At 41.0% G+C, this 12,630-nt stretch overlaps 1 protein-coding gene across 3 annotated transcripts in view; it reads right to left on the bottom strand.

Annotated features, from left to right (window-relative positions):
- The window catches only part of MAP7D3 (MAP7 domain containing 3), a 253,954-nt gene that overhangs the window by 39,479 nt on the left and 201,845 nt on the right, over nucleotides 1-12,630 (bottom strand). For all 3 annotated transcript variants that reach the window (XM_043492118.1, XM_038415867.2, XM_043492119.1), the window contains 3 exons: nucleotides 7,494-7,595; nucleotides 6,599-6,679; nucleotides 1,620-1,783 (listed from right to left, as the gene is read on the bottom strand). In XM_043492118.1, the coding sequence (XP_043348053.1) occupies nucleotides 1,620-1,783; nucleotides 6,599-6,679; nucleotides 7,494-7,595 (347 nt within the window). The remainder of the gene's footprint in view (nucleotides 1-1,619; nucleotides 1,784-6,598; nucleotides 6,680-7,493; nucleotides 7,596-12,630) is intronic.

Here is a 12,630-nt window from a genome sequence, read left to right as displayed (position 1 = left end):
GACAATTAAGGGGGGGGATATGAGAGAGGTCTATAAAATCATGACTGGTGTGGAGAAAGTAAATAAGTGTTATTTACTCCTCATAACACAAGAACTAGGGGTCACCAAATGAAATTAATAGGCAGCAGATTTCAAAACAAACAAAAGGAAGTATTTCTTCACACAATGCACAGTCAACCTGTGCAACTCCTTGTCAGAGGATGTTGTGAAGGCCAAGACTATAACAGAGTTCAAAAAAGAACTAGATAAGTTCATGGAGGATATTAGCCAGGATGGATAGGGATGGTGTCCCTAGCCTTTGTTTGCCAGAAGCTGGGAATGGGCGACAGGGGATGGATTACTTGTTCTGTTCATTCCATTCCCTCTGGGGCACCTGGCATTGGCCACTGTCGGAAGACAGGATACTGGGCTAGATGGACCTTTGGTCTGACCCAATATGGCTGTTCTTATGTTCTTATAGGTAAATATCAAACAGTTTATTTTAAAGTAAAGTATTTTCTGATCATATTTCTCATTATCCAGCCCCTGCCTTCACTTCCTGGTTGAACACAGTTTGTATGGGTTAGACTCATCATTAGGCAAAACTAGAAGATACTCTCCAAGGTGCTAGGTTCTGTGTGTGTAGATGTCTGCGTCTGATCCTCTTCAAAGGAGAGGATCTGGTAACGCTCAGGTTAATATCCGTCAGAGACTGATTTGTCAGGGATTGTTTCCCTGATAATCAAATAAATGGTTTCAATTGGTTTTAATGGTTTCTCTGGAGAAAATCTGAAGCTAAAAACAGCGCTTTTGTGTTCCAAGAGATGTAGTTCCATTAGATTGCAATTCCATCCTGAACCATCAACAGTACAGGACAAACATTTTTGCTTGTTTTTCATCAACGTAAATTATTTCTTTAGCAGCTAAATTGAAACACCTGGGACTTAATTATCTCAAACAACATGAGCATAACAGCATTCAAGTGAAAGAGCTGCACACAAAACATGCACAAGAGGAACATCGGGCAACTGAAAATGGCACAAAATGTAAGCGCAACCAGTGTAGGATGCTTCTAAGAGTGCAATATGCCCATATTAGGGCAAAGGGAGGACAAAGTGACAGTCATAAAAGGATGGCCAATACAGAGTTCAAAGTAGGAAAGCATAACTAGATAAGGCAGAAAGAGTCCATGATCAGCAGCATAAAAGAAGGCACCATGAGTAGTAACATAGGAGAACTGAGGCAGTGGGAGCCAGCCAGAATTCAGTGGAAAACATATCAAGTTAGGAAACCCATGTTAGTTTACTAGAAACACAGCAAAACTTGCCTACAAAATGAAAGTTAAAACGTCAGGGATATTTTCACACTATGTTAAAACTGATTAAGACCAAATTAAGATAACTAGCTAACGTTCCCTTTGGTACAGGGAGAGCTAGGACTGACTGGAATTAACTGAGAGTCTAAATAATGGACCACTATTGCAAAAAGTAACAAGTGTGCTTTGAATACTAGAGTAGGAATTCCAACAACTTTTAAAAGAACTGATCAATGTACTTATACTATCCTTAACTAATCTATTTCATAATAAGGATATAATTTACACATTTTTCACAATGTTACGTAATAGCCATGAACAATACCTTTTCCGCCTCTATTTTTTGCTTTCTTTTTTCTTCTACTGCAGCTCTTCTTTGTTCTTCTTTCTGTTTCTGTTCTTTCAATTTTCTCTGCTTTTCTTCCATCTGTTTTTCATACTGGAGTTTTGCTTTTTTTTCCTTTTCAAATATTTGTGTTTCTTTGGCAGCTATACATGTTAAAAAAATTTAAATAAGTAAACTTAAATCAAGCTTTAAAAAGTACTCACAAACGCTACAATTGACAAAGGTGAAAAGCATACTAGTCCACCTCTACAACATAACATTCTAGCTGATGACAGGTTTCAGAGTAGCAGCCGTGTTAGTCTGTATTCGCAAAAAGAAAAGGAGTACTTGTGGCACCTTAGAGACTAACAAATTTATTAGAGCATAAGCTTTCGTGAGCTACAGCTCACTTCATCGGATGCAAATGCATCCGATGAAGTGAGCTGTAGCTCACGAAAGCTTATGCTCTAATAAATTTGTTAGTCTCTAAGGTGCCACAAGTACTCCTTTTCTTTATTCTAGCTGATGTAATTCTGATGTATAGTTAATCTTGCATCTTAATCAAATAATGTTGCATGTGACCTAACCTTCTATTCCATTTTGTCCCCAGCTTTGGGAACAGACTGGAACTTTTTCTGAAGTTTTACACTTTATGATCTGTATTTAAGTTCACAGAGAACGTGCCTTATGCTATGCATGCATTTGCGGTGCTGTCATAATGAAATTCAGTGTTGATAAATGCAAAGTAATGTACATCGGAAAACAGTCCCACCGACACACACCAAATGATGGAATCTAAATTAGCTGTTACCACTCAAGAAAAAGATCACCTAGTCATTGTGAATAGGTCTCTGAAAACATCCACTCAATGTGCTGCGGTAGTCAAAAAAGCGAACAGAATGTTGGGAACCATTAAGAAAGGGATAGATAATAAGACAGAAAATATTATATTGCCTCTATATAAATCCACGGTATGCCCACATCTTGAATTTTTCTGGACAATTTCCTGGTGCAAGTGCTAGGGGAGCCAACTAGGGGGAGCGCTTTTCTTGACCTGCTGCTCACAAACCGGGTAGAATTAGTGGGGGAAGCAAAAGTGGATGGGAATCTGAGAGGCAGTGACCATGAGTTGGTTGAGTTCAGGATCCTGACGCAGGGAAGAAAGGTAAGCAGCAGGATACGGACCCTGGACTTCAGGAAAGCAGACTTTGACTCCCTCAGGGAACAGATGGCCAGGATCCCCTGGGGGACTAACATGAAAGGGAAGGGAGTCCAGGAGAGCTGGCTGTATTTCAAGGAATCCCTGTTGAGGTTACAGGGACAAACCATCCCGATGAGTCGAAAGAATAGTAAATATGGCAGGCGACCAGCTTGGCTTAATGGTGAAATCCTAGCGGATCTTAAACATAAAAAAGAAGCTTACAAGAAGTGGAAGCTTGGACATATGACCAGGGAAGAGTATAAAAATTTTGCTCGGGCATGTAGGAAAGATATCAGGAGGGCCAAATCGCACCTGGAGCTGCAGCTAGCAAGAGATGTCAAGAGTAACAAGAAGGGTTTCTTCAGGTATGTTGGCAACAAGAAGAAAGCCAAGGAAAGTGTGGGCCCCTTACTGAATGAGGGAGGCAAGCTAGTGACAGAGGATGTGGAAAAAGCTAATGTACTCAATGCTTTTTTTGCCTCTGTTTTCACTAACAAGGTCAGCTCCCAGACTGCTGTGCTGGGCAACACAAAATGGGGAAGAGATGGCCAGCCCTCTGTAGAGATAGAGGTGGTTAGGGACTATTTAGAAAAGCTGGACGTGCACAAGTCCATGGGGCCGGACGAATTGCATCCGAGAGTGCTGAAGGAATTGGCGGCTGTGATTGCAGAGCCCTTGGCCATTATCTTTGAAAACTCGTGGCGAACGGGGGAAGTCCCGGATGACTGGAAAAAGGCTAATGTAGTGCCCATCTTTAAAAAAGGGAAGAAGGAGGATCCTGGGAACTACAGGCCGGTCAGCCTCACCTCAGTCCCTGGAAAAATCATGGAGCAGGTCCTCAAAGAATCAATCCTGAAGCACTTAGAGGAGAGGAAAGTGATCAGGAACAGTCAGCATGGATTCACCAAGGGAAGGTCATGCCTGACTAATCTAATCGCCTTTTATGATGAGATTACTGGTTCTGTGGATGAAGGGAAAGCAGTGGATGTATTGTTTCTTGACTTTAGCAAAGCTTTTGACACGGTCTCCCACAGCATTCTTGTCAGCAAGTTAAGGAAGTATGGGCTGGATGAATGCACTATAAGGTGGGTAGAAAGCTGGCTAGATTGTCGGGCTCAACGGGTAGTGATCAATGGCTCCATGTCTAGTTGGCAGCCGGTGTCAAGTGGAGTGCCCCAGGGGTCGGTCCTGGGGCCCGTTTTGTTCAATATCTTCATAAATGATCTGGAGGATGGTGTGGATTGCACTCTCAGCAAATTTGCGGATGATACTAAACTGGGAGGAGTGGTAGATACGCTGGAGGGGAGGGATAGGATACAGAAGGACCTAGACAAATTGGAGGATTGGGCCAAAAGAAATCTAATGAGGTTCAATAAGGATAAATGCAGGGTCCTGCACTTAGGATGGAAGAATCCAATGCACCGCTACAGACTAGGGACCGAATGGCTCGGCAGCAGTTCTGCGGAAAAGGACCTAGGGGTGACAGTGGACGAGAAGCTGGATATGAGTCAGCAGTGTGCCCTTGTTGCCAAGAAGGCCAATGGCATTTTGGGTTGTATAAGTAGGGGCATAGCGAGCAGATCGAGGGACGTGATCGTTCCCCTCTATTCGACACTGGTGAGGCCTCATCTGGAGTACTGTGTCCAGTTTTGGGCCCCACACTACAGGAAGGATGTGGATAAATTGGAAAGAGTACAACGAAGGGCAACGAAAATGATTAGGGGTCTAGAGCACATGACTTATGAGGAGAGGCTGAGGGAGCTGGGATTGTTTAGTCTGCAGAAGAGAAGAATGAGGGGGGATTTGATAGCTGCTTTCAACTACCTGAAAGGGGGTTTCAAAGAGGATGGCTCTAGACTGTTCTCAATGGTAGCAGATGACAGAACGAGGAGTAATGGTCTCAAGTTGCAATGGGGGAGGTTTAGATTGGATATTAGGAAAAACTTTTTCACTAAGAGGGTGGTGAAACACTGGAATGCGTTACCTAGGGAGGTGGTAGAATCTCCTTCCTTAGAGGTTTTTAAGGTCAGGCTTGACAAAGCCCTAGCTGGGATGATTTAACTGGGACTTGGTCCTGCTTTGAGCAGGGGGTTGGACTAGATGACCTTCTGGGGTCCCTTCCAACCCTGATATTCTATGATTCTATGATTCTATGAATACTGCGTGTAGATGTGGTCATCCCATCTCAAAAAAAAAAAAAAAAAAAAAAAAAAAAAAATGCAATGGGAAAAGGTTCAGAAAAGGGCAACAAAAATTATTAAGGGTATGGAACAGCTTCCATATGAGTAGAGATTAACAACATTGAGAATTTTCAGACTGGAAAAGGCACGACTAAGGGAGGATATTATAGAAGTCTATAAAATCATGATTGGTGTGGAGAAAGTAAATAAGGAAGTGTTATTTACTCTCTCAAAACACAAGAACTGGGGTCACCAGATAAAATTAATAGGCAGCAGGTTTAAAACAAACAAAAGGAAGTATTTCTTCAAACAACGCATAGTCAACCTGTCAATCTCTGCCAGAGGACATTATGAAGGCCAAGACTTTAAACAGGGTTTATAAAAGAACTAGATAAATTCATGGAGAATAGGTTCATCAATGGCTATTAGCCAGGATGGATAGGGATGGTGTCCCTAGCCTCTGTTTGCCAGAAGCTGGGAATGAGCGACAGGGAATGGATCACCTGTTCTGTTCATTCCCTCTGGGGCACCTGGCATTATTTACTATCAGAAGACAGGATACTGGGCTAGATGGACCTTTGGTCTGACCCAGTATGGCTGTTCTTAGTATTAAAGCCTCACTAGGAAGCTGGACATCAGAGAGGAAAACTTAACATGTCTGTGTCACATTTAACACCCATTTACATGCAATTAAAAAAAAACAACCCTAAATCACTGAATGAGAAAATGAGAAAACATGGAAGTTAACACATCAGAGCTCAGACATCCGATGAAGTGAGCTGTAGCTCACGAAAGCTTATGCTCAAATAAATTTGTTAGTCTCCAAGATGCCACAAGTACTCCTTTTCTTTTTGCAGACTACAAGTACTTTCTCAAAAGTTCAGAATCTTCCACAACGTACTTCTGGAAATTACTGAACAGTTTAAGGGCAAGCCCACAAGTAGTAAAATAAATGAACCCAAAATTGAACACAATGGCAGAGAAGCCTGAGGCCGGCAGGAAGATGTTAACTAAATGGGTAAGTCACTGTACTAGTACACAGACAGTCTCTGAGCTTTACCACACATGTAGATGCATGGCCCACATTTATACAATATTTCCTGGATGAGACCCTGGATTCATATCTAAAATGAAGTGCAATATACATTTATTTGATAAGGACTCAATCCAGGAGTCTTTTATTCTTTCTAGAATCTTAAAAAAGAGATAATGTTGAAGGTAATCAAGCAGTTCAGATGGCCAAACATTTTTGGATCCTTAATAATATTGTCTGAAGGGTATTCTATAGACAATATAAACACAGAAATCTGTCAAGGGTCTTTTGTCTACCCGGATACTTTTCTCAAAATTTCACACTTACCAATACTGCAGCATTGCTGGGTTGTAATAGTGGGGACTGGATGCTTCCAAAGATTGGCCACTACATAGTGGTAAAATGTTAATCTACCCCACACAAGCTGGAAGTGGAAGTTTAAGAAGACTACCAGGTTCACAAAGCCAAGAAGACTTTGAGATAGAAATAAAGTGTGGCATTGTATGTAACTTATACCACAAGCATTAATACATATTATTTTAAATATGGTTAAATGTGAATATACCATTTTGCTTTTCCCGCTCTTCTCTTCGCTCCCGGGCTAGTCTTTGTCTTTCTTCTGTTCTCAGAATGGAGCCATCTATCACTGTCAAAAAAATGGATTTGTAATTGTCAGTCATTTAGAACACAGATTAAAAAGAAACAAGCTGTTTTAAATATAGATTATTGAAATGATTATTGAACCCATTCTGAGAAAGGCACCTATTCACCATGGTATCATGTACTTTACACAGGTTAGAAGGGTACTAACAAGCTTGTCCTCCAGTACAGGAAGCATCTACTCTGGAACCCTCCCCCCCCAATAACCAATCCAACAATCTTAAGAGGACCAGCAAATACCAGACATAAGATTAAATAGCTCAAGCTATAAAATTAATAGTAAGCCTAAACAAAGAGGTGAGCCCTGCATTATGCTCTAACCACAGCCCATATTTCTGGCAGGTGTAAATTCCAGAGGTGAGTGGCTGTGACCAAGAATGACATGTCTCTAGCTCCCACAGACACAATTAGCTGAAGTGCTACAGTTATAAAAACACATGTTGTGAAGAGCCAAAGGGAGAATGGTATTTCAGTTAAGTGGAGCCCAGACTGTTTGGGTCTTTATAGACAGTACCAAAACTCTTAATTGCACCTGGAAGTGAATTGGCAACAAGAGCAGGGTATAGAGCAGACAAATTCGTCTTCACTGTTCTGCCCTATTCAGGGTGGGCAAGCTGCACTAACTGAATCCTGGGAAGAGCAAGAGTGGAAGCCCAAGTGATGTCCTAAAGTTATGAGGCCAGCTACCCATCTCTAAAGGGAGAAAGCAAAGGCACTTCAGAACAGTTCTATCCAACCCTGTCAACTCCTACTGGCAAGTCAGCGGAACTTTCAAGATCAATAGTAGTCAGAGATTACACCTGGTTTAGTGGCTGTCTTTATGTTTATCGCAGTTTGGACTGGAACAGGGCTAATACCACTTTGGTTTCTTCGTTCTTCTGCTATTGCTTGGGCTGCAGCAACTGTAAAAAACAGTTTAAAGAGACAATTACTACCAATAAGATTGTCATCAACAGGGCTCATTTATTTATTTTATTCCTGAAATCTCTGGTCGGGTTTCCTTTCCCATCATTTTGCATAGATTTCCTGTTAACTATGGTGCCATCTTACACTTAAACTAGTCACCCTCTTCTTCCCGCTAGAGTGAAGCGACTATGAATGGGAAAGTAAATGCAAGGGGAGAAATATTCAAGGTTAAGGACAAAACAACCTATCCCCATATCTCTGCACACAATTAAGCGGGAGAGACCCCTTTCATGAGTGATGTGCACAATACTCCCAATCTTCCCTCCATGTAAACCCTTGTAGCCAACGTAATGAACACAGAGCTAGAAGACCATTTGGATTCTTTTAGGAATCAACAGAAGACAATCTCAAGAACTACCACCAAGAAACCAGACGCAAATGTAAGACTTTATATATACTAAAATATTAAAAAAATCTAGACCTATTTGTAGCAAAAGTTATCCTAGTCAAATAATTTAAGGTTTATAGTTAAGGATGGATAATTATTAAATTTGGTATTTTTCCTGAAAGAAACAGCATTGTCAATGGTCTTCCTTTAACTGGGTAGTATAAAATACAAAGGAAGGAAGGAAGAACATTTCTCTTCTCCATGACAACTAGTTCTGTCATGATAATAATCCTTCCTAAGGCTGTGCCCAGGAACATTCACCTCAAAGTGTGTAATCCCATGTGATATCAATAATAAATGCTAAGTACAACACTTATTCAGCAACTCTAAATTGCCACCCACAGCTGTTGCCATGTCTTGAATACCTCACTGCAGCACCTAACAAAAGCCTTCTTCAATCCTACCTATGTACACCTGTACCCCGCTATAACGTGGTCCTCAGGAGCCAAAAAATCTTACCGCGTTATATCCAACTTGTTTGGCCTCAAGCATTTCCGTTATTAATAGTCACTTCCCGCTCCCTGACTGACCCCTCAGAATCCCCGACCCATCCAACCCCCCCTCGCTCCCTGTCCCCAGACTGCCCCCTATCCACACCACCACCGCCTGACAGGCCCCTCGGGACTCCCACTCCCTATTCAATGCCCCAGTTCCCTGTCCCGACTGCCCCGCCCCCAGAACCTCCAAACCATCCAACCCCCCCACTTCCTGTCCCCGACTGCTCCCGAGACCCTCTGCCCCTTATCCAACCCCTTGGCCCTGGCCCAGCACCCTTAATACACCGCTCAGAGCGGCATGTCGGAGCCAGACATGCTGATCCGCTGGAGCACGCAGCCCCGCCCTCCAGAGAGCTGCTTTACCACGTTATATCTGAATTTGTGTTATATCGGGTCACGTTATATCAGGGTAGAGGTGTATTCTATTACATCTTTGAGGGTCTTTTCAGATAAATAAGCGATATCACATATTGGAATATAATATTCTGACCATTTGGCAAAGTATAAAAATGGGTACATTGCAATTTTACTAAGTACACGTTTCAGAGTAGCAGCCGTATTAGTCTGTATTTGCAAAAAAGAAAAAGGAGTACTTGTGGCACCTTAGAGACTAACAAATTTATTTGAGCACGAAAACTTATGCTCAAATAAATTTGTTAGTCTCGAATGTACCACAAGTACTTCTTTTCTTTTTTACTAAGTACACGAAAGTTTTAAAAATCAAAAAGAACATTTTGTACATTGTGTTCTCTGTTTATTGCTTTGAGTTGGATTAATATTGTCTGCATGACAAATGCCACAATTTTTCCAATCACACAAGAGCTAACATGAGAAAGAGGCATAACACAGTACAGGCTACAGCAGGCATATCAGAGTACTGGCACAGATGCAGCACTTACTGCACCAGTGAAAATGATTTAAAAAGCCTTCAATGAATAGAAGGCTAGAATATGACCAATCTTACAACACAACTGAAGGATAAAATTGAAAAGCCTTTTGATAATGATACCAAGCTATATATCCTCATCTCTCACAGAGACAAAGATGAGGGGGTATGATGATTTGTAAGAGGTAGATCAAGAGAATTCAAATTAATACAGGTGGGAAATGAACACTGCAACAAATTCAAACCTGGCACAAACAGGATAAACATCCTATGACTTCAATCTCGCCAGATTACTTGCACCAAGACTGACAGTTTTACCTCAACGCTCCAAAATATATTTTAAACAATCATTCTGCTGTGTTTTGTAACAGAATGCTTCTTGCATGAAGCGAGCTGTAATATAAACTGGAATAAAATTTTGAGGATGGAATTAACTATATGCAAATACTGCAGTACTTTTAGAACTTAATTTCATTTGCATAGTAAATCAACAAGTCATGACTAACTGTTGCCTCCGGTTTCAAAACCTCATTAAAGATACATCTTAAATGTTTTAATGTTAAGTATTTTCCATAAAATCTATTCATATACTCAACTTTTAGGAAGCTGAAATTAACATGTGAGAAAAGCTTGTAAAAATAGGACTACATAAGTATCACAAAGTCATTAGTTCTACCTTCTATAACATTTGCATTTTTAATGTGAATTGTGTCAAAAATCTCTTGAGATGGTATTTGTGTATCTCTCCACATGACACACAAGAAACACTGTTTTAACTTTTAAAGAGGAATATTTGCGTCCTAGCCACAGTAATACCACATTCATAAGTTTCCACTGTTCACAACTAAGATCCTATCCATTTTACCAATTTATTTGCATGGGCTCGGGGGGAAGGGGCGGCGGCACGGGGCGATGTGAGAAAACGTGGTTATTGATCACTGTTATTTTTGTGCATTTTCTTTTAGATTTCTTCTAGTTAATTAACACTAGTTAAGTGGCTGGAGCCAGGCTGCTATGTATTTGGGAGACAGCTTGGCATGTATTTCTAGGCATGTTTGACTAGTGCACACGGAACACAGGATAAGCACTTTTATTCTCATATAAAAATCCAATTAAATGTATTCCCTACATGGTCATTTTAAAATAAACACTTAATTGTTTAATTTTACATTTATTATCCTATTATTTTTCCATGGCACCCATCACCAGTATTCTAAGCATATTTTAGCCATGGCAAACTACTACCCAAGATTAACCTTCCCCCCCCCATATGAAAGGCATTTCAGGACAAAACTCCCTAATAATGAGGGAACTAGAGACAATTTTCTCACTGTGGTACCAAAGCAGTGTGACTGGAGTTGTGATATGAGGCTGGGGAATCGTTTGGATGCCTAAAGTCAAACAGTAGCTGCCTCTGTGGCATTGTGGACATGACTAATTCTTTTTGTACAAGAAAATAGCTTCCATAAACCAGTCACCACACTCGAAGCATAAGGAACTGGTTTATTTCTGAGGTAAGTCCTTTACAGTGACTCCACAAATTGATTCACCAATGGTATTCCCAACTGTTCTGTTACACACATAGCTCTTTTCAACTGGATTGTCCTATTTATTTCCTTATCTTGTGATGACATGTATCTGAGAGAGTGCATGAAAAAACAGTTGGTGTCTTCTCCAGAAGCCCCTTTCTTCAGCATGTCTAATGTGGGTGGCTGCATTGCTGAGGTATAGAAATGGGCTAAAATCAGCCTCAATTTAGCTCCTCTTCACCCAAAGGGACTGGACTGTCACATTCCATTCCCACCTTGTGTGTCCCACTCTTAAGGCTGTAATTGCAAATTCATTAGTCTGAAGGAGAGCATGAACATAATAAGATGATGGACCTCTGTATACTAGTGGCAAGTAGGCACTTTGAGAGTTAAAATTCATGTTTTGGGGAATTTGAGAGAGAGAGAGAGAGAGGCACATACTATGTGATTCAGCTTCAGTTACATGATATGCATTAATAATGGAATGGGTTACTTAAGTTTTTAAGGTCAGGATTGACAAAGCACTGGCTGGGGTGATTTAGTTGGGAATTGGTCATGCTTTGAGCAGGGAGTTGGACTAGATGACCTCCTGAGGTTCCTTCCAACCCTGATAGTCTATGATTAATTCTTCTCTCTCACAAGTACAAATTCCTCTTAAGAACAGTCTTGACAAGTTTTCCTTAGTGCTAAATAAACAAGTAGCTCCAAAACTCTATCAACACTCCCAAAGTATTTCTAAAATTTCAACTTTTTAAGTCACATGCTTTTAGAAATATGTATTTTAATTTAGTGCTGGTGAAGGTACCTGGGGAATAAAGCCCTCTATTTCACACAAATTTCCTTACACTGCCCCACCAATGCGTCTCCCAATCATGATCTGGAGCCATCACTTCATACCCATTCAGTTTCGAACCATCTCAGCAAAGTTGTCAACTATGTTGCCATTTAGTATCAGTGGAGTGGTAGTGAGTCTCTGTGCAAAAGGGCTGCTTTTCCCATTGGGAGGCGTGCAATAATCTAAACTTAATCTGAGATAACAGCAAGAATCGATGTATCAAGGTTTGCATCTGAATGAAACCGTGGCAAAAACGCCATCCTGGTCAATGCTGCTATGATTGTCTAACACAGGGGTTCTCAAACTAGGGGCTGCAATGTTATTATGTGGGGGGCCACAAGCTGTCAGCCTCCATCCCCAAACCTTGCTTCATCTCCAGCATTTATAAAATAGTGTTAAATATATATATATTTTTTAAAAAAGTGTCTAATTTATAATGGGGGAGTCGCACTCAAAGGCTTGCTTTGTGAAAGGGATTACCAATACAAAAGTTTGAGAACTACTGGTCTAACAGAAGCTGTGGATTCAACATCACTTCTAGGTTGGACATTAGTTACAAATGGTAGAAAAACACTCTCAATTAGAGAAGCATATATAATCCTTGCCCTGTCTTCCAATTCCCTCCTCCATCCTACCAGCAGAACTTCGGTTTTACTCAGATTACGCATCAACTAGCCCCCAGGCATACTTCCCTCTCTACCAAACAATAAGTAAACCATTTCTCAGCACTGGCTGGCCCAAGATAGAGAGAGGGGTAGATGCAACCAAATCTGCTGCAATTACCAGAATTCCATGCTTCCTTACTAACCCACTTGGGAGCCCCATATAAACACTGA

Source organism: Dermochelys coriacea, chromosome 9 (genome assembly GCF_009764565.3).
Source record: "Dermochelys coriacea isolate rDerCor1 chromosome 9, rDerCor1.pri.v4, whole genome shotgun sequence".
In the NCBI taxonomy this organism is placed as follows: Eukaryota; Metazoa; Chordata; order Testudines; family Dermochelyidae; genus Dermochelys; species Dermochelys coriacea.
The sequence above is the reverse complement of the archived record's forward strand: the minus strand, read 5'-3'. Positions and strand labels throughout refer to the sequence as shown.